Source organism: Trachurus trachurus (assembly GCF_905171665.1).
Source record: "Trachurus trachurus genome assembly, chromosome: 22".
Classification (NCBI taxonomy): Eukaryota; Metazoa; Chordata; class Actinopteri; order Carangiformes; family Carangidae; genus Trachurus; species Trachurus trachurus.
The window spans coordinates 23,578,271-23,601,411 of record NC_139907.1 but is presented as its reverse complement, the minus strand read 5'-3'; the positions used below and the strand labels follow the sequence as shown (position 1 = coordinate 23,601,411).

The window sequence follows — 23,141 nt, the reverse complement described above, 5'->3', positions numbered from 1 at the left end:
AGGTGACCTAAATTCCATCCACACACACACATGCACACACACACACACCTCACAGTAACCTCTGAGAACATGTCGGGGGTGACTGTTGTCACCTGAAACATTTCCACACATATGGCATCTCAGCTTTCCCCCCTGTCCCCTGCCTGTCCCTCTGCTCTGAATAACACCCAGCCGTCACACCCACATAAGCTGCAAGTGTGCACGTATGATGCATATTTGCATATACAGTATTTACTAATGACTTTATCAGATAATTGTTGTGTGCTGATGAACAACAGCTGCTGTCAGCTGATGCTACAGATCCCTCATTTGTTGTCGTCTTCTCCCCGGCTCCGTCCTAACAGAAAAAAAAACACACATAAAAGGCGTTTGAAAAGTCACCTCCTAATTCCCTCCTCCATATATTCCAATTTTCAGGTGGAACTTAATGCCACAGCATGCATGATTTTTTTTTCTTTCTAGAGGGAGGTGATGCTCTGTTTTGCATTAGAAGTACGACTTTTAAAAGTATCAACCCCCTTACAGACAACACAGAGACAACATTAGCGGTGAGACAATCGGCAGGATTTGCCCTCAGGGAGTCCATTTGTGAAATGTCACGGACATAAAGGCTTTTTAGCGAGCCTGGGATTGTATATTCACCTGTGTAAAGACCCAGTCACAGGTACTGCCACGGGCTCCGTCGACTCACTCAAAGTCATTAAACGCCTCAGAGAAGTGGCGCTGAGTAAAGAGAGACAGTGAAGTGTTCGGACATGTGCTCGCTGTTTGCTCACTTTGTGTTCATTGGTTCTGATGCGAGAAAACAAACCGATCAGATCCGGTCTGCAAAAGTCGTGTGGACATTACAACACCTGATCATGTGAGTGGTTATATGGGCCAAGGTGTGACTCATCAGAGTTTACGAGTCACATGGTAGCGATGGATCCTCTATTTTAGGAGTTTGTCATTATGGGGGGGGCACCCGCCATTCTGACATCCCACCAGTCCAACATAAGCCTGTGCAACACTTTCTAATTTTCTTTCAAATGTCTCGTCATTCCGACAATCCTTGCCTCCTATGGTTGGAATGACAATATTTTTTTTATTTTTTTTATTTTTTTAAACATCCTGCCTTTCTGACAATTCCTTTAAAAGTGTATTTTTTCCCCAAAAGATTTTGCACTGGTTGGGCTTAGGTAATGATGAAAGGAGTTGGTTAAGTTTAGTAATAAGACCAGGTAGAGGCTAGACAGGCCAGATAGATAGAGAGAGTCCAGATAAGTAGGAGGGAGTCACCTGTTGAGTAACGCACATTTCCTTATAATGAAAATCTTGTTGGAAGGGTGGGGCGATGGTATGTCGGAATAGCGGAAAGTCAGAATGGTGGGATGTCGGAATGACAGCATGTAACCTGTCATTATTGGGACTTGTGCTGCGTTCAAGACAACTCTCAACTTGGAAAAAATGAATTGAACGGTGTCAAACTCAGAAATGATGTGTCGGAAATGCAGGTATCATCTCAGAGCTCCATTACAGCAACGTTAGTCATTATTAGTAGGAATGAAATGGAAACAAAAGTTATCTTGCATCTTCATCTGCTTTTTTCATGTTCTGCAATCAGCCAAAATATGCCAAACTTCTTTCGGGCATCCATGTTTTTCTCCTCCATCTTGTAGCGTGAACGCTACCATGTCGGAAGCAGGAAATTTCAGACTTCTCGGTTACCTCTGAGTTGTCTTGAACGCAGCATTGATATTCAGTCGTAGACTGGTGGTTTAAGCACAGCAGACTACAGTTCCTCAACTGACCCCTGTAGTGTGTCTCCAACAGTCAGTGTCAGTCCCCAGAGATTCCAATGTAAAATGCCCCCCTTTACCTAAGGTGATGATGTCATTGTTTAACCTGTTTTCAGGTTAAAAGTTTTCAGACTAAATATTTGATGCAAAATCATAGCAGAAGAGATGCATTCAAGTGTAGGAATGTGGAGATGACCTCAGCTGTTTGACTTTCCCAGCCACAGAAGCAGATGAAGCATGTTTCCAATTGGGAACCTGTCAAATTTGTCAACAGCGTCCAAAAGATGCAGTGTAATCTCCTGGAGCCAGAACAACCACAGAGTTTCACCAAGTTTATTTTTTATTCTATTTTTTTTTTTTTTACCTGTTTTCATTTAGGCAATGTGAAGTGAAGATCAGTTAAGCAGAATTAAAGCAGCGCTGGCTTGGGAGAGCGTGGCCGGGGGTCTCTGTGGTGGTCTCTCCAGATAATCAGCAGCCTAGGGTCCTCCATAATCACATGGAGTGTTAGCTTTCACACACCGCTTCTAAAGAGAGGGATTAGAAAGCCACACAGCCTGATAAATACAGGGAGGAGAGAGAGACACATAGGGAAGAGGGTGTGTGTGTTCTGGTGATAGTTGGGGGGGCACTGTATGGTCATGGGGTTAGGAGATGATGACTGATCACTGACTAACAGATGTAAACCCTGTTACTGACGACCTTAGTGACTCTAATAATGTACTGTATGTCCATTATATTTAATATTATATATAATATTTAATTTTAAATCCACTTCCACCTTTGTCATAGGACAGCTTCATTATATGTTATTGATGTTCAAAATAAGATGCCACTTTTAATCCAATATATTTATCTAGTCAATGAATGTATTTTATATTTGCATGAGACACTACAGTGTAGTTGGTAATGGATGGATTAACTCTCCATTGTGTCCACTCCAGTCTCTGTTTAATATGACTTAATACCAGAGTTCTTTATTTCATGAGTGTATTCATGTCAGGTAAATAAACTCAGATCTGATTTACAGTTTCAGAGTCATGAAACCCAACAACTGCCACACACACACACACACCCTCAGGGTTCTCACAAGCCCATGTTCTCTGTATGTGTCATTTTATAACAATATGAAACATTGTCAGACCACATAGAGAAAGACCCAGTAAGTTATTGTGTATAATTAGTGGACCTATACTTTCAGGGGGCCTGGTATAGTTGAGTGGTTAGAGTATGTCCCATGATCGCTGGTTCGACTCCAGGTGGAGACACTCTTCATTTCCCAGGTCTCCCTCCCTGCTTTCCTGTTTCTCTTCACTGTTGTATCTAATTAGAAGGTATGCAATTATTTTCTGATATTCTATATTTACTCATCATCAGCAGTGTTTGTCCCTCCTCTCAGCTCTCCGCCCATTGGCTCCAACTGAGAATAGAAATCTTTTTTTTTTTTTTTTACTCACTTAAAGCAGAAGTGAGTGATCCGGTCGTTTTCGCTAATGCTGCGTTCCAGGCAGGCTTTTGAAATCGTAAATTACAGCTTCAAGTCACAACTTACGACTTTGTAGCGTTCCAGGCAACCCACTCGTGTTTTTCCGACCTGTTTTACCGGTGAAAGTCACTATAACGGCCACTCGTAACTTCCGACCGGTGAACTCGTACCAGATCGAACTGGTACCACTTCACGGTCGGAAAAATACGAGTTTCCTTGAACGCACCATAACAGTCCTCGTCGCTACGTCACCACATTCACGGCGTTCCTTGGCTGCACACACAGCCCTGCATGCTGTTCTCTCTCCTCATTGGATAAAAACTGTAGGATACGATAAATGTTTTCTCTTCGGCTCAGAGCAGAGCAGAGGGACTGAGAGACCCGTGTTTCAGTCCAAACACTCTATGTAAGTGATTGCTGTCGGAAGATATAACTATTTAAGACTTATATTAACACAAATATATCACTCACTTCTGCTTTAACAGAGTTTCTATTTTTTTTAAAGGATATTGTAAAATGGAATTTTCTGGTCATTGTAGTTTTTATTGTCAAAAGTTACTCAAATATTGGGAAATGGAATTAGCAGGAACTATTTTCAGGTGAGCAGCTCACAGCTTGAGGCTTGTGCCGCCTAAAGAGAAGTGTTTCCTCTCTGGTGGGAATTGTTAGTGTCTGTAAATATTATAAAGAGAAAGTCAAGACCTGCTCCAACTTCTGTTGTGATTCGGAGCTATGGAAATAAAAAGCGACTTGACTTGACACGGCTCAGTTTTGCAGCCACGATTAGGACGGACGGATAACGCTGTGAAATCATCTTCAAGTCAGACTGCGCAGGTTTGGATTTGGTTTCTGATAATGGACGGACAAATGATTTTTTTGTATGTTTAAAAAAGGAAAATTATTTTCTTTTTTTTTTTTTTTTTGAGAAGCAAGAGACATAAAAACTCAGCCAAGTTTACGCATTTTAAATAGAACCAGGGTGTGTTTTATACTGAGGTTCATTCATGAAAATGTTAACACAGTATACCCCATAATCTCACATACACAGACACAAAAAAGAAAAAAATCACTGCATCATATGTAGTGTTTCTCCTGAACACAACACTCTCTTCACCATCACGTCCTGGATGCTCTGAAATACTGCACTTATGTGTCAAGTTGTGGGGAAAAAAAAAACATACACAACCAGCCACATCACATACTCTATAATATGAAATCTATTTAAATACACAGACAGGAGTAAATTGCTGCACAGTAAGATTGTGTGTACTGTAGGCGTGTGTGTGTATGTGTGTTTTTATTTCTGTATTCAGGGTCAGAATTTCTTTTTTCCCACTGCTCTGACCTCTCCCCTCTTCTCCTCAGTGTGATTATCAAATCATAACTTCTAAATATGTTGATGTTGTAATTACCCAGAAACCCTCCACCCCTCCCTCCCTCCCTCCCGCCCCCCACCCTCCTCGCCTCACCTCCACGCGTACAGTTAGACGGCAGCCGCGATAACAACGCTGGTGTATGTTAAAGCAGAGCGCCGCACCAACCTCCCCGCCCTTTAAACACCAGCCGTCATTTCCATAATTGTTGTAATGAATACTTAAGCTCGGCAATATAACCCATTATTTCTGTATTTTCAGAGGCCGTGTTGAATGTGACACCACTGTGCAAAATGAATGTGTTTTTCTAAAAAGATTTTAAATTTAGACAAAAAATAAGGCTATGAAAAGTGACATTTTTCATACCCTGAGAACTGCACTTTAACGCACCCCGAGCTTTATTTGCTCAACAGGAAAAATTCCAAAATGTAATTTAGTTGTATTACATTTAAATGAACGTGTTTATCTCTTATTTAAAGATCAGCCAGCTGGATTAATTCTATTGGATTTCACTTTTTGTTTGGGTGTCTGCTGTACCCCCCGCATTGTCAAAACTCCACAGTCAAACGCCTTAAATACAACAACATAGCTTTGTTTCTTGCTGATGAACATGAAAACATATTCTCTCATCTCACACACACACACACACAAACTCACACACACATCACACACAAGTTTCCAGAGCAGATATTTGGTATACAACAGTGACATCTTCAGTCGGAGTGATGGAGGGAGCAGAGGACAGAGGCGAGGAGGAGAAGGAACAATGGAGGAGCGTGTCGACGGAGGACACGCTGGTAATTAGTGCCATTTATAGGGAGAGAAAAGGGCTCAAAGTGCTTTCATTAACATTTACTCAGCATTATTCCACGTCGGCTGAATGACAGGCTGAATCTGTACAGTAAGAGGTGTTTGAGTTCCCTGACACGGGGGGGGGAAGCAGCTGAGCGACTTAATGCTTGTTCTGCACAGAGTGGAAGCGTTTAACCATCAATGTATTGCAGAGGAAATGTACTGCAGCTCCCTCACAGAGCTGATTGTCTGTTACACACAATGGTGCTGATCAAAACGTGTCCACAGCTGCACACATTCACCGATTGACATCTTCAGTTTTTTTGTTTTTTTTTCCCAACTGGATTTTATTTTAGCAAAGTTTTCTTTTTCAATCACTTTTTTCAATATTCTTTTTCTTCTCTTTCTCATTATTTTATCATTCATCATTCCTTGGTTGGGTATATTAACAGGTAGCATCTTTGAGTTGAATTATTATTATTTATTATTTTTAGAAATTAGAAATCCCCATCACTTGAACGCAACGCAGCCACTGGTGTGTGATCTCTTGTGTGTTTTCCGTTTCTCTGACTTTGGGTGCGATGAGAGTGTGACGTGGCAAAACTGTGTCACTCTGGTGAAAAAGAAAATATAAGAGCAAATACTCAGCCCGCATCTGTTCACATGTGAGTCGTTCAATCCACGTACAGCACATCACATCACATCACACACAATATTTAAAACACAACCGACCCGATTAAAGATTTATGTATTGTGCATAAACTATGAATAAATGAGTCTTGACATTTAACTAATGCTCATATTTAAGGTTGTTATGGGTATTTTATTCATCCAGCAGTACGACCTCAAACTATTCTCCACAGAGTGATGCTCTACTGTTATTGATTGTTATTTAACAGAAAACACACTGTGTTTTTGAAAGGAGTTCAGTGTCCTCTTATGACATAAGGATAATATATATATTTAATCTTTGCATTTTTTGGTTTTTATTGTATAAATTGATATATATAATATCGTAACTATTATTTAAAAAGCCTGTGCCCCTGACAAAAGTCCAACTCAGAAAGAATCATGGTTTTCATTTATTATTTTACACGTAAGGAAATGGGAGGAAATTCATAACTTAACATACCTCCAAATTTAAAGTAGTTGCATTGTTGATGAGCCTCAACAGTATGACTAAAAAAAAAAGACACAATACACCACTCGCATGATACTTGAAACTGGCATCTGAGATGTCATTTACATATATTAGCATATAAAGTAATTGGCACAGATGCCAAGGAAGCAGCCGCAAACAGATTAATTGTCATCGAGCAGTCGTGGTGACATAGTTAAAAATGAGCTCCTTTTAAGGCACCAATTATCAGAGAATTTCCAAAGTAACCTTTTTTCATCAGCGACTCCCTTCCCCACTGTTGTCGCCTCACACACACACACACACACACACACAGTGGAGAAGACAGACAAGTAATATGCATAGTATCAGCATCCTAAATGTATAAATATTGTAAATAGCTGTCTGTCGTCTTTCAAGTTGTGCCTTTGAAATCAGGCCGCGCTGCATCCCGCTCTGAAAACGAGCACATGTGCCTTTGTTTAGCTGGAGATGAGAACAAACGGCAAATTCTCACACACACTCATTGTGAGAATGCGTAATGAATTTTTCACAGATAGAAATAAGAATGCGTCTGCTGGGGCTTCCATATGCTGTTTTCTTCCTCTTTTATGAACACATTTTAATGCTCTCTGAGCCCGGGTTTAGACGCAGGTATTGTCTCTCTGTGTGTGTATGTGTGTGTGTGTGTGTAGATCTGATCTCCCTCTGAACCTGTGCATGTTCTTCTTGAACACAAACACCATCTTCCCTCCCTTTTCTATTGCTTTATCTCTCTGATTTTTCAAATTACGACGTCAGTTGACATTTACCAGATTTAAAACACTCGCACCCTGCTAATGTAGCAGCTTGAGTTTGAACCTTGCTGACCTTTCGCCGTGTGTTTTCAGTGCGCCGGGTCAGCGCTGAACCAGGACCCTGACTGACTGACTGACTGACTGACTGACTTTGGGTAATTGAACGGCGGCTCTGTCTGTTTGCAGGTTGTTTGCTCCTCCTCGGGAATTGCAGGGGCTAACAAATGAGCTAGCTTAAGCCGTGTGCACTTTGGAGAGCTTTAATCGCTGGTTCCCAGCAGCCACCGTGCAGCCATCTTAACTAATGTTGAGACAGCCGAGAGAGAGAGAGGCTGTGGTGATCCCTCGTGGAAATATCAAGCGTCAGGGAGGAGGGAGACTTCTCAAATCACAACATCCCAAATGTGTTGTTGTTGGAATTAGGGTTTAGCTGGAGAGACTAAGGCCTTTTTTACCTGACATGCCAGGGTATTTTGTTAATTTCTTTTTTTATAAGATGATAAACATCAGACTGAAGTGAGCTGGAATTGATTTGGGGTTTGATTTGTTTAAAAATGCTGATAAAAAAAAAAAAGTCACTACTGATTGTTCTGATTTGACTGTGGCTCCCTCCTGAAACTGTTAAGAACACAAGTCGACACCGACTCGTGTTCTTAACAGTTGGGCCACTCAGTCCAACACAAAAATAAAAATTACAGTGAGCAGCTGCTCTTGGAAATGACTGCGCTTTAACTATATGAGTTTGTTCGATTTAAAGTAGCAGCTCACAACCAGCAGCGGTTTATTTACTAATGCTTATGAGTTGGAGTGTTTGTCGTAGATGACATTTAGCAGCATTTACTTATTCAGCTTTCTTTCATTTCAAATTGTTCATTGTATTCTGTAAACAAAAAACCCATAAGAATTTATTCTTTTATCTTTTTTTTCACCTCTGACATATTTTCTAATAGGTGTTAATGGTGATAATAATGATAATAAACCACACACACACGACAACCAGTCAAACGCAGGCCCTGACACACATTAGAATCTAGAGATGGCAGAAAATAGAGAAGAATGTGAAGAGGAGTATTATTGTGTAGTGACAAAAAGGGACTGAGTCGGGAAACACAAGTTTGTTTGGACTGTCAGCATTGTCAGTGTGTGTATGTGTTGGTGTGTGTGTGTGAGTGAGTGAGTGTGTATTGCTGTTGCAGAGGCGGAAATGGATCAAACTTACAGTCTGTTTTTATGCATGCTTGCTCCAATGCCTTTGCATTTTTTGTATGTACATGTGTGTATATCCGCTGTATGTGTGTGTGTTGTGGGAGTGTGTGTGCGTGCGCTCCCATGTGTGTTTATATTTCTTAATGACTTTCTAATTCAGGGCCAGCAGGAACCTGCCTTTATCTCTATTAGTTTAGTAGCCTGGCAAACAAAGAGAGTCTGTGGCCGTGGCATCGAGCCAGAGGAAGACTCAACCGTAAAAGCACTTGTCCATCTGCGTCTCCTCCTCCTCCGCCTCCTCCTACTCCTCCTCCGCCGCCTTCTCCCCCACTCTTATTCCTCCTCTCGGGGTGTGAAACACTCTCTTCCTCCTCTGTGTTGGTATAAGAAAAAAAAGTCTTGATTCCAGGCTCAGGAGTCCGCTTATTCAATCTAGAGGTATTGATTGTTCCATTAGCTGATCAAGTGCAAACTACATATATATTGTGCTGAAAGTCTGGCACCTCTAGCCCTTGTATTAAAAAAGATATTAAGGCATGACACTCCCGTGAGATGTGTGGTGATTTTTACACATCATGATCGCCAAGAGAGAACTAAATGCTAGAATAGTATTAGTCAATAATGAAAGACTGACACTGAAATAACTTCTGTTGAATTCAGTGAGACTCAGATTAATCATTAAAGCTCCGTATTTTATATTTTTCTTGTGTTGAAATTGAAATGTTGGTCCATAAGAAGATACTTTTGTGGTTTAAGAACCAAAAACCAGCCCATTATAGTTTTACATCACCTCTGTGTGGCTCTGAGCCTCTGATTGGCTGACGATTTCCTTAGTGACCCAATAAAAATGGAGCAAATTTCAGGTGAAACACCCAGATAAACCAAATCCTGCAGAGTCTTATAGTGGCTCCAGATGGGTGGAGCTTTGGGCATAGCTTAGAGCAGTGGCTGCTTCGTTGTGACATCACAGAGTCACAGAAGTCCTGACAGCTGATTTTAAGGCTCAGTTTCTGAATACAGGTGTGTGCATTTCTCTGTGGACCGAGGCATTGATACTTTCACAGTATTATTAATGCAGAACCTAAACTTGATTTATAACTAAACAATGTTATATCTCTGTACTATATGGGACCTTTAACTTTTTCTTTGTAAACTCAAAAAGTGCATTAAAATTAGGGGAAAGTAAATCAGAAGTTGAGCCCTGAAACATGAACATTTAGATTCTTATGTGAGTGTCACATCTGTGCCCTGTAAACACATGTAAAACCACTTTTAACAATGGCCACAAAAGTCATTTTTGGCCCTTGACAATATTCTATTCAAAAAAAGGATGAAAGAGGTGATATAGAGCCCCTTTTGTAATTACTGATAATCACTGTCAGTTTGAACCATGTTGCATTCAAGAACACCAAGCAGCAGCTGATAATGTTCTTTCTGCTGGAGAACATACTGAGCTCATATGAGACTGGTTCGCTGTCTGTTTCATGACTGGACCAGAGTCGTGTTCATGATGTGACTGAGTTAATGAATCCCTCGTGTCTCCGCACTTTGACAAAGTTAATGTTTAAAGCAGATATCAGCTTCACGGCCGTTTCGGCTAATGCTGCGTTCAAGGCAGGCTTTTGAAACCGTAAGTTACAGCTTCAAGTCACAACTACGACTTGGTAGCGTTCCAGGTAACCCGTAGCTCGTGTTTTTACCATCCTGTTGTCTGTGAAAGTTCCCTATAACGGCCACTCGTAACTTCCGACCCGTGAACTCGTACCAGATCGAACTGGTATGACTTCACAGGAAGGAAAAACACAAAGTACGAGTTTCTTTGAACGCACCATGAGTTAGCAGCCCCCGCCCTTGTCAGGCATCAATTGGTCCTCGTGCTACGTCACCACATTCACGCGCATCCCTTGGCTGCACACACAGCCCTTCATGCCGTTCTCTCTCCTCATTGGATAACACTTTTATCCCACAAGGAAAATTTTCTCCTCGGGTTACAGCAGAGCAGAGTGACGGAGAGACTCGTGTTTAGGCTGAAATACTTCATGTAAGTGATTGCTGACGGAAAATAGGACTATTTAGGACTTATATTAACAAAAACATTCCACTGATATCTGCTTTAACACACAAGTGATTTGCAGCAAAAAAAAAAGAATTACAAAAAAAAGTCATGTCTGGCTGGACTTGTCCTCTTTTACTATTTACTTTGTCGTCTCTCCAACATATGTGCACATCACATCAGTTAAAGGCTGATTCCACTTGGTTTTCATTATTACATTTTCTGGCTGTGTTACAGTGGATCCATATTTGGCCCAGGCTGTTTGCTGGGGCATCATGCGGTGCAACAGTGTGGTTCACTGATGTGTTTTTAATAGTTCTGGACGACAGTGGAGTTGAGTGGCTCAGTGGAAGGAGATATATCAGGATTTCTGAGCCAACAACGAGTATGAATCACCATTCAGTGATGCTTTTGTCTTTTCAATAGATTTGTTGACATGCATTTTACAAATAGACATCACCTCTGACCTTTAATGCTTCATTCAGGGGTTGTGTGTGGAGGATACATCTCCTATTCAGGAGATTCTGGGGGAAAGAAGTGGCGGCATGTCTGATTTTACCAGTTCTACTGAAGCAGCTATAACTTGTTCTTGGGGCAAAGTCTGGTAGCATGAACTTGAATCTTTTCATCATTTCAGCCATATCTACCGTAATACAGCTATTATATAACAATATTGTGTACACGTGCTGATATTAGATTTTGTTCATGAAAATGCATGCATGCGTTTCTTCATAATGGATTAGGTCAGAATGTATTTTCCTTTCTGATATACTCAGCAGGTGGTTAAAAAGCTGGTTTAAGATAAAACATCCTATGAGAAAGATAAAAGTATTTTAAAGATACTTTAAAAAACTAGGCTCCATGATATGCAGAGGCACAAATTTACATTAAAAAATCATCATTATAGATTATGTGTACTTATGTAACAAGCTGATCACCAGCCGCAAGTGATAATGATGGAATAACAGTCAATGCAAATGCAAGTAGCAAAGTGTCATGAAGTCATTAAGTCAGTGACTTTTTGTCCACGAGCTGAGAAAACAACACTTACAATTATCACCATACAAAGGTGTCGTAGCCGAGCTCCAACCTCCAGAGGATGAAGAAGAACAAAGCCAACAGTGAAGTGTCAATACCTGCAGTTCCTACACTGACCACTAGAGTGTGTCTCCAACACCGAGTAAGTCCCCATAGACTCCCATGTTAAAATGTCCAACTTTACATCAGAAATAAACATGTTTACATACAATGTTCACTCTGTTTAATAATGAGGATTGTCCCTTGCTGTGAACTCTGACCCCCACCACCGCTAACACACACACACTCACACACACACACACACACCTCTTCCGGCAGCAGAAAGTTGCTTTGCTGTTCTCCACATGCCCGCGTCTCACCCATCCAGCCCCCCCTCCCATCCTCCTCCACCACCTCACCTACCCCTGTGTTGGCAAAGGCATCTGTGTGCGGGGGTGTGTGTGTGTGTGTGTGTGTGTGTGTGTGTGTGTGTATGTGTGTGTGTGTGGGTGTGTATGTCAGGCAGGCTGCTGCGTGGTGAGCATGCCCTCTGTCATTCATGCAGAGCAGCCCTGTCCAACTGTCACTTCCTGACAGGCCGATAATCAATCTCTTTATTAACTGCTCTGCTGCAGACCACCGCCACTGAGGAGGGAGGGAGCGAGGGAGGGAGGGAGGGAGGGGAGGAGGGAGAGGTGAAGAGAAAGGAGGGAGGAAGGGGAAGAGAGAGGAGCAGGACTCAAGCTGTAGCTTCAAAGACTTTAATTAAGGATCAGACCCGGAACAAATTTTAAGACAGCTGGAGCGGTTTTAAAAGCTTTTATTTTGGAGGGTTACATCACATTTAATGACACAGCAAGAAGAATTTTTCGTGTAATCAAAGTACAGTGGTAGAGTTGTAGTACTAATTCATAATGGAGAGTCTATAGAGGGGAAGTGGATGGCAGTATGAAATTTTATCACCTCATGAGGTTGTTGTGCATCCAGGAGTTGATGAGTTTGTGTCGACCTGATCAGGCCGAGTCCTGTTCTCTCCCTCTTAGATGTGATTTTGTTCTTTAGAGAAGAAATGTCCAACACTTTAGTGGCGTCATGTTCCAACTAGCCCCTAATTTTGCGGCTTCATGTCTGACAGGTCGCTCAAAGCTGGCTAGGATGCGCTCTGCAAACGCATGGCCCTTTATCATTGCCAAAAGACCAAAGCTGAACTCGCCCTTATTCTATCACAAAGAGCAGCTCCCGTACAGTGGTTTTCAAAGTGGGGGCCAGGGCCCCCTAGGGGGCAACCAGGGGGCACTAAGGGGTCCTCTGCAAATTGTAAGGGAAGATGAGAAAAAAAATACACATAGCAAAATGAAATTGAATTCATTTTGTATGCATTAATATAAAATCTGATTTAATATAACATATTGAAATCAAATTTCAAATGAACTGCCAGTCAAAAACATAATTTGTAAATGTCATAAACTGTTGACCAGTGTTGATCTGGCAGTTTGCACCTGATACCAAGATACTCTGCTGCAAAAAATAATCAATATAATATAATGTAATAAAAAAATACATTTAAAAACTAACGTTTCTTTACATATTTCATTGTATTGTCAGTGGATTTGCAAAAGAGGTCCCCCGCCAGAAGCTAATGCTATTCAGGGGGCCTTGGCATGGGAAGCTCTGGGAGTTGGATGTGCACCTGTCCTAGTTGTATTTTCCTGTTTTTTGAGCAGCTGTCTCGCAAAATTCATATTCTTTCATGAGATACAAATTGTTTCAGTTTTTCTGAAGATGCACTTCTAATAGAGAATTTCATAGTTTCAAATAAAACCTCATTTGTTTCCTTGTACGTCTGTCCTGTTTTTTTTCCCTCATTATGTCCAAACCTGTGTCTGTAAAGATATGAAAGCAGGTGGCAGCAAGACTGTTCAAAAAAACAACAACCTGCAGCCAGACCCAATGGCTGCGTGGTTGGGTTGTCTACCATATGGGCGCACAGAGCCCTTAGCAGCAAGTTTATTGTGTTTGTCTGGTGAAATGGTGGCGAGACGGAGGAGGACGAGGACACGGCAACAAATATAGACAAAAAAAAACGTAAAGCCTTTGACAGGATGGACGGTAGTCGCGCCACGGTTACGCAAGCGGATGCAGATGTTTTGGGATGCAGCATCTAAAGGATGAGACTTGAATGAGTGTGTCCACGTCAGCCTGTTTCTGCAGGGTAGAGAGCGATGCTTTTGTTCCACCGAGGTTATTTGCATTCCTGATAGTTGTTGCGAGAAGCAATTAACATTTTCCTCATTCATTTTACGAGCTATGATCTTCTTGAAGTCTCGAAGTCAACTACATCGACTTCATCCATAACTGTAACTAGTGCTGTTGCCTGTTTTTCTTTCTCTTTTTTCTTTTTTTTTTTTTTTGAAGTTAATGTCCCCATTCCTAATCTTTTCTTCAAAGCTCATTTGTTTTACATGTAGCCAGGGGTGTAGTGAGTCTGATGTTTTGGACTCAGCCGTGAAAACCAAAATAGTGAGCTAACTACAATCATCTCCCCCTGGGTTGTCTGCCTCCACCGCTCACACTAGTTCCAGGTTTCATCTGTTTATCCAGAATCACTGGAAAAATGAAACATTTGGTCATGAATGTTGTAGCTTGAACTAAAAGCTACAAAGTGTTTCACCATCTCACTGTGACCTTGACCTTTAGCCACCAAACTCTAATCAGAGCAGCTTTTTTTACTATATTTCTTTCTTTCTTTCTTTCTTTCTTTCTTTCTTTCTTTCTTTCTTTCTTTCTTTTAAATCTCTTTTTATTGAAGGTTTTGCAGAAGGGGATATACAATTAGTTTAAGAAAAAAATGACAAAAAAAGTTGAAGGCAGGGAATATCTTATTCAACTCAGAATCCATTCAAAGTTCATCATCCCCAAAACATTTTCAATGTTCAAAAAAAAGGGAAGCACAATCAGTTGAATAAATAAATACTGAAAAGACTCTTATAAATAAAGACAAGAGGAAAAAAAACAAAACAAAAAACAATGCAGATATTCGATATGTCCAAAGACATTATATCAAAATGAGCACCATAATTTCCTCATATAACATATGCTATACATCCTTCACATATTAAATAATTAAAAAGGGCTGGCAAGTCTACCTCGGCAGAAACTATATTTTGTACAAACAGGAACATTACTCTCAATCCAAATCAATTTTATTATCATGCCATAGCAGATAAAAATGAAGACGAAAAAATAACTATATCAGCGTGTTTGTTTGACAGATGAGGGTAAAGTTCTGGTCTGGTCTTCGTGGTCCGTTTCCATGTGTTTGGGAGGAGACAAAGCCGAGTGTGATGACAGAGGAGGAAGAGACAGTGTCTTGAGCTGCTGTCCAGACCTGCTGCTGCTGCTGCTGTTGCTTTTTTGGATGCTGGGCTTCCCTGACAGCATCTCACCCGTCGTCACGGCGATAATTTATGAGGCGGGAAAGTGCATCAGTGATTCTGGCGGCCAGCAGCCAGCCAGGAGTCAGCGCGCTGCCTTTTGTACTTCTCCGTCCTTCCATTCTCCGCTCGGTGCTCAGTTTCTTTCTTGGTCTCTCGACTTTTTTTTTTTACCACAGTTCTCCAAATGTGATATTAAGATTTAAAAGTGTGTTTTATTTCTTATGTCAGTCAGTAAGTGGTCATACACTTACACACACATACTGTAACAACCACAAGGCACCAAATGGCAGGGATTCTGGGTAATGTAGGACATAACTAACCGAAAACTGGGTACCATAAAAGTATATTACAACATTTAATCACAAAAGGAGCTGAGAGCTGAGGTGGAAGGAGATCACCAGGGAGGTTTTCCTCTGCCCTGAAAGCAGCTGCACCAGAGGACATCAGTCTGTCCGTCCACACACTCACCACAACGAGATGTCAACTCAACAACTAACTTGAATTTTAATTTGTGTGTATCCGTGCTCTCCGGAGAGGACTTTGTGAGGATTTCAGTGACTCTATGACATTTCCTTCAGTGCCGCTATGAGGTAAACATTTCTGCAATAAAACAGTGGAACCGGAGCTGTTGATGCTTATACACTCACCAATCATTTTATTGGAAAATGCACCAGCCTCTTTGTGCTATTGTGCTACCAGCCAATCATGTCTTAGGTGGCTTAACGCATCGAATCATGCAGATCCAGGTGTGGAGCTTCAGTTTATGTTTACACCATACAACACAATGAAGAAAAAAATTGATCTTATACCTCTAAAGGCCCCCACACACCGCCCCAACACAAGCCGACGGCCGACTCCCTTTATCCGACGACTCCGTCGCCTCTCGTCGGACACAGTCAGCAGAAATGAAGCATTGAAACACACAGCAGCCTGTACGTTCTGTGCTTGCGTGAGAAGCAATAAGTCTCCTTAACATCGGGTGGCGCTTTTTCCGGTTGACCTATTAGCCAGGCGGCAGACCGGCATTTTCAAACAACAGCAAGATGGTTAATCGTACAGCTTTGTTCACCTCGTACGTAATGTGTGCGTTACTTACTGTGCAGATAAGGTGCACGCTATCCCTCGTGGTCATGGTGATTTCGAGAGGCAGACAAGAACGTCGTAAATTCTATAACAACAGCTTCTGCGACTGGCTTTCTTGGATGTTTTTGTGCAGGTATTACACCAGCACGGGGGGTGTGGAGCATGCGCACATGGGATGTCAAGTTAAACTCAGATTCAGGCGTATACATGCCAGAGAAAATCGAATTCCAATCGCATTATCTGGGTGTCTTAATCGGAGTTGGAGAACTCCGATATGAGTCAGACTAACGCGTTTACATGCACTCAGTTGTCCAGTTATAGTTTGGTTTTCTGAAGTGTCATGTAAACGTACAGTACTGACTAACTAAAACAACATTTTGTGATTTCTGACATCGGGGTTAACAACACCACCATTGGTGAATCACCCCTCTAAGATGAGGTGTAGTATTACAAAGGTATTTCCATCAGTCTTCAACAAAACAAAGGGAATCTTGTTAATTTCTCACTTCACATCTGACAGGTGTTTTTATATGACTGGCCTCTTATCCGGTTCTTAAAGCAGAAGTGAGTGATCCGGTCGTTTTCGCTAATGCTGCGTTCCAGGCAGGCTTTTGAAATCGTAAATTACAGCTTCAAGTCACAACTTACGACTTTGTAGCGTTCCAGGCAACCCACTCGTGTTTTTCCGACCTATTTTACCGGTGAAAGTCACTATAACGGCCACTCGTAACTTCCGACCCGTGAACTCGTACCAGATCGAACTGGTACCACTTCACGGTCGGAAAAATACGAGTTTCCTTGAACGCACCATAACAGTCCTCGTCGCTACGTCACCACATTCACGGCGTTCCTTGGCTGCACACACAGCCCTGCATGCCGTTCTCTCTCCTCATTGGATAAAAACTGTAGGATACGATAAATGTTTTCTCTTCGGCTCAGAGCAGAGCAGAGGGACTGAGAGACCCGTGTTTCAGTCCAAACACTCTATGTAAGTGATTGCTGTCGGAAGATATAACTATTTAAGACTTATATTAACACAAATATATCACTCACTTCTGCTTTAAGTATTTTCCTAATTATCCTGATGCTGGTTGAGTATTCTAAAGTTTGTGTTCTTGTGTGTGATCTACAGGATGAGTTCATGATGGAGATCCAGACACGGCTTCAGTCTGAGATCGCCCAGTGCTGCCTCACCAACGCTAGGTTCTCCAGCAGCACCGCGATGCCCCTCGCTGAGGCCGACAACACGACTACAGCCTGAGCTCAGACACACACACACACACACACACACACACACACACACACACACACACACACACATTGTCACGCAACGCACAGGAAGAGAAGAAATGGCAAACCTTGTACAGATCACCTCAGAAACCACTCATAGATTCAGTCACACAGACGGCATGTCCCAGTGTCCCCAACCCAAACAGCTGACTAGCAGATCTATGCGAATAATAATTCTATTGCAAATAATGATAACCATAAAACTCCAAATCCGGGTAATAAAGGCGGAGTAGAGCTCCCTAATGAAACGCAGGCCTCCCCGCTGCTTCCCACCTAATGTTCCCGCCGAGCCGCTCGCCACTTTCCATAAAGCAATTTTGCACGCCCTCTTCAAACGTGAATCACCTAGAAATGAAGAGACCCCCCCCTCCACCCTCACACGTTCCCCTGCCATGTCCCTCTACCCCCCCTAACTCCCCCACCATCACCTCCACTCTCCCCTTCCTACAGCACTTATAGTAGAGCTCTGTGTGTGTGTCTGCATGTGTTGCAAATCCCTGTTTGCTTGTGTTCCATCATCACTTAATGTTAAACTGATGCATTTCAGGACACTCCTTAGAGGTGGGCTTGTGTGTGCGTATGTGTGTCTGTGTGTGTGTATGGGTTTTTTTTTTTCACAGTGCTTGTGGGGGTTGGCAGTTTTGTGGGGACCCCACAGGTTTAAATGGCTGTTTGAGGCCTTTTCCGTAGCCTTTGAGGCTAAGGAATGTAATATGCCAATGACAGGACCCCACAAAGATATGTGATCGTGTGTGTGTGTGTGTGTGTGTGTGTGTGTGTGTGTGTGTGTGTGTGTGTGTGTGTGTGTGTGTGTGTGTGTGTGAGACGTGAAATCAGCTACGTTTCATCTGCATTAATCAGCTGAGAAGCACAGGCAGATGTTCATCATTAATACAATGTGAAACAAATGAGCAAAGTGTACGGAGCTACAGCAAACAGAGGTGTGTGTGCCTGCAGAAACCCGAAGGCCTACACACACACACACATGCACACACACACACACACACACAATGCTTCTATGGACTCACTAGAGGATTAGAAAATGACAGAGTTTAGGTATTTTCCACACTGCTGTGTAGACGACCACTGATTTCATTTGTGTCTTGTTTATATTTCAGATGTAAAGGTTAACCACACATTCACAAAAACACAAACTGACCAGTAACTATACATGTGCAAAAAATGATCTTAATTAATCATGTGTGTGTTTAGTTGTAACATTCAATAAACCAATTGCTATTCTTTTTTTCTGTTTCCTAAGTTCATGAGCTAAAAGAAAGTATCAGAACATTAACATTTGATGAAGGTTTGAATGTGTGTTTGCTGCAGGGGCTGGATTTAATCAGCTACAATGGATTTGCTGGTAATTAAGTTACTAAATGTCCAATGTGCTGTTTTTATGCTGTCCCTGTCCAATATATTTACTCAAGTGTTGATGGAAACACAATAAAATAAGAATTTACTGATAAGCTGCAGGCTGGTTTAGTGGAGGAGACCAAAAACGGAGCCAAAATTGAAGTAATTCTTATAATCTTGTACATTCACATTTTGATTCTGTCTATAAGTATAGGTAGTCTAGTCTTGCTGCCATGAATGCAACAACTTCTTTGGATTAACTTCCTTGATAAACTGATTTTATCTAAATGCAGGTGGGGACACTCGTAGCTCATTTAGGAATAAAGCTTTATTAGTCGAGAAATCATGTTCATCTTGTTCTGTACAATCATAAAAGTAAAACTTTATATTTTAATTAAGAGTTCTTCTTTCTGCGGTGGAATTTACACTGTATTCTAAGATAAGATAAGTTAAGATAATAAATTGTACATTCGCTGATCCCCTGTGGAGGAAATTCAAAATTGACACAGCAGCACAAAAGAATAACGGCACAATAAGAATGAATAAAATAAGAATAAAAAGAGCATAGAATAAATAGATAAAAGGGATAAATAAATAGAGATGCTATATATACAATATGAAGATTGAAAAAAAAAGTTATTTTTATAACTGCATAACTCCAGTATTGACAGTAACTTCATACAGAGCTGTGTGAGCTGCTCCTCCTGCTGTGGCCTGGAGGCAGCAGGGCATCAAACTAAGTTGCGCCGTGTGCTGTGATCTGCTGTATCAGTTCCATCACTCTCATGACTAACACGTCCACAAACAGCCTGCACCACCAACACATCACTGGTGGAGGATCCAGTGATTGACAGATGAGATCAGACGAGTGGATTTAGCAGGGGAGATCTCTGCTTCCCTCCGCGGGGTCTGGGATTCACACTCAGTGCACCCATATATACAACCCCCTCCCACACACACACACATCCTTGTAAATCTATCTTTGTGAGGACACTCATTGACATAATGTAATCCCTAGCCCCTTACCCTAACATTAACCATCCAAAACAAATGCCTAACCTTAACCATTACTCTTTACCTAACTTAAACCTAATAATAACCTAAAGTCTTAACCCTCAAACAGCCCTTGGAAAAAGTGAGGACCGGCCAAAATGTCCTCACTTCCCAGAAATGTCCTCACTCTGTTGGTTAAAAACTTTGTCCGGTCCTCACAACGTAGTACGTACAAGAACACACACACACACACACATACACCCAATCCTCCCAGATGACTCCCTGTTTTTCCCCAAACCAGTAGTAGTGGGAGGTGTGTATGATTTTTGTGTGTGTGTGTGTGTGTGTGTGTGTGTGTGTGTGTGTGTGTGTGTGTGTGTGTGTGTGTGTGTGTTTGTGGAAGCAGACTGACAGCAGCATGTGGTCACCAACATGACTCACCCTCCCTCCCCCTCCCCCTCCCCCTCCCCCCAACTTCACCTGATGTTTGCAGGCTCCTTGTCTTCATCCACCTCCTCCTCCTCCTCCTCCTCCTCCTCCTCCTCCTCCTCCTCCTCCTCCTCAGCCTACTTCATCATAACCCATGTGGGCATGGCGGCCGCCCAATCACCATCCCCATCTAGCCAAAGTGGCCCCAGGATTGGTTTCGAGCCCAAACTTGAGTCCAATCATTGAACCACCCCCCGCCACCACCAGCAACAACACCAACCCCTCCACCCTTCTCTGAAGCCCGGGTGATCTGAACCCAGTCCAGTCCTGATGGCAGAGGCAGAGGAAGCAGATGCCTGGGCAGTGGGAGTAGGGCAGCGTCCATGGCAGCACTGGGGCTACTTTATCATAGTTAGCAAGGAGTGAGGGCAAGGCATGAATATCAACACGTACACACGCACGCACACAATGCAGAATGAAGCTTCCCTCACCTGATGCACAACTTAGATATTTACTTATTGTTACTGTCACTGATTTCAAACTTTTACCCTTTTTATGCTGTTGCTTTAAAGGTCCAGTGTGTAAAATGAGGGGAAAACAGTGACATCTACAGTAGCATACCGAGTATATTATTTATCTGTTTAATAATTATATTGTTTATTTTTAAACGTGAAACTCTTGAAACGTGCTCTCTGATTGGCTGGATTTTCCATGCCGTACAAACATGGCGGTGCAAGATGGTGACACTCTCTAAGCAAGACCTTTGCCATGTATAAATAAATGAAGAATTATAAGGCTGTGAAAACCAAACAGATTTTATTTTATAGCGATTATACACCTATACAAATATATTCATTGGTAGTATATTCAGATTTTGCCAATAAACCATGACAACTTTTACACAGTGGACCTTTAAGTCAATGGCAATAATACAACCAGAGGTGATTTCTTATATAAAGTATTACTGTTGGGAAAAGTGAAGACATTAGTGGTAAACAGCTGTAGGATGAAAATAATACATGCTTATTTGTTGAGATGTGTGTCACCATGAGACCGCACACTGCCGCTTTGTGTGTTTTATGAAAATAAATGACTTCATAGTCACATGCGTGTGGGAATCATTGCACACTCCACTGAGGAGGAAGAGGAGGAGTCAGACAAGTGACAGTTGTTTTCTCTGATTGTTCAGGTTCAAGCTTTCATGTCATGGAAAAACTGGAGATGAGAATTCATACACACCCTGCAAAAACTACTTGCTCTCCATTATGCTGTGTGGCTATATTCACCGTTATGTGTGTGTGATAATTTGAATATTGTACATTATTTATGCACATAGAGAGCCAGTTAACAGGATAAGCTATACCCACATGCTACAGCTGTGGAGGCCATGTACTCGCATATACAGTATACCCAGGTGTGCTATCACGCGAATACTGTGTAAGTACATTACACTTGTGAAATGTAGGATCCACAGGTCGAGTAGTGTTGTTCAGATGCTGTGAATAAAAGAAGTGTTTGTACAAAAGAGTGTGCGGTTGAAGTATGAACCCAGTGTGTTGTCTCTTTCTTCCTCCGTTTGCTCCGGGTGGGATGATGAGGTGAAGTTTTCCCGAGCTCTGATGTAAAGGATGGGTCAGCACTCGATGTAATCACTCATCACAGTCTGGCATTATGGCTGAGCAATTAGGCAGGACAGTTGTGTACTTTACTAATGAACAATGGTTGAACGAAGCCTCCCTCAACGCTCCCATCCATCACCCGCAAAACATCCACAACTTTTCCAAGCTCGCTCCCTCCTTCTCTCTCTCACACACACACACACACACACACCGCTGGCTCTCTAAAACATGAGCATCCACCTCACACATACAGACACACACACACGGGTCCTGCTGTTGCTGGGCTGTTGGAGATGTTTCCACCGGTTTGATGAGTTTCTGGCCGACGCTCCCAGCCTCCCCGCTGAATGTGTGGCTGCCGCGCCCCCTCCCTCCTCCTCCTCCTCCTCCCCATCATCATCTTTCCCTCTTGTCAACACAATCCCTCCATCCATCCGTCCTGAGGCCCGGGCGCGGTGGGGGCCGATCCGCCCCTCGCGGCGTCCTCTGGGTGCTCTCTGCGTCTCCTCTGGTCCCCCTGCCATTCCACATACAAACATTTGTCTTTGGACACCGGCGAGGACCTTTGATTTATTACGTTAGTTCTCTAAACTCACAGCTCAGTCCTCAGCTCTGGATTCATTTACAACTTCACCCTGACTGCTCACAACAATTTAACATCATAACCTGAAGTTCAATCCAACACGCTAACCTTTTTCTGGTCCAGGTGAGTCACGCTTAGTTAATAAGAAAAATAAAACTGGGCTATTTTTACCATCACCAAAACTTCAGGTATATTCTACAGCCAAGAAAAAAATCTATGGGTCTGTGTGGCTTTGCTTTACATGAAATGAATGTGTTGGATTCTTAACAAGACTATAAATCCCTTAAGCCCTACAATCCCTGGAGAAAAGTGGCTTCTGCCATACAGGGTCATTTGTGGATAGCTACTTCAATCTTAATGATACTATAGATTTTCAACTTCACCATTTTTTTTTACTCTTTCACAGCAAATGGCTGTAAATCAAGCAAATACATTATTAATACTTAAGTTCCTTATTCCTTACTTAAATGAGTCAGTCCCCATATACTCCCATGTTAACATAATATCCAAATTTACAGCAAAAACAAACGTGTTTACAGCCTGGTACAAAAACAGGTTTGGTCTCTACAGATAATTTCCTCCTTCATGGCGACTGTTTATAGACCTCACCTGTTTACACTTTATTAACCACCAAAGGTATGGAGGCCCAGGGGACATGGCCTCTTTGAATGACAGTTTGGGTGAGTGCCTGCTTCAGTTAGGGACCGGCGGGGTCAGACACTGCCATGGCAG

The 23,141-nt window shown here is 42.2% G+C and overlaps 1 protein-coding gene across 1 annotated transcript in view; it reads left to right on the top strand.

Annotated features, from left to right (window-relative positions):
• LOC311005876 (NACHT, LRR and PYD domains-containing protein 14) overlaps positions 1–17,400 on the top strand; it is a gene marked incomplete at both ends in the record, with an annotated part of 65,211 nt that extends 47,811 nt beyond the window's left edge. The window contains one exon of the mRNA XM_083998483.1: positions 17,272–17,400. Coding sequence (XP_083854609.1) covers positions 17,272–17,400 — 129 coding nt within the window. The remainder of the gene's footprint in view (positions 1–17,271) is intronic.
• Positions 17,401–23,141: the final 5,741 nt, after the last annotated feature.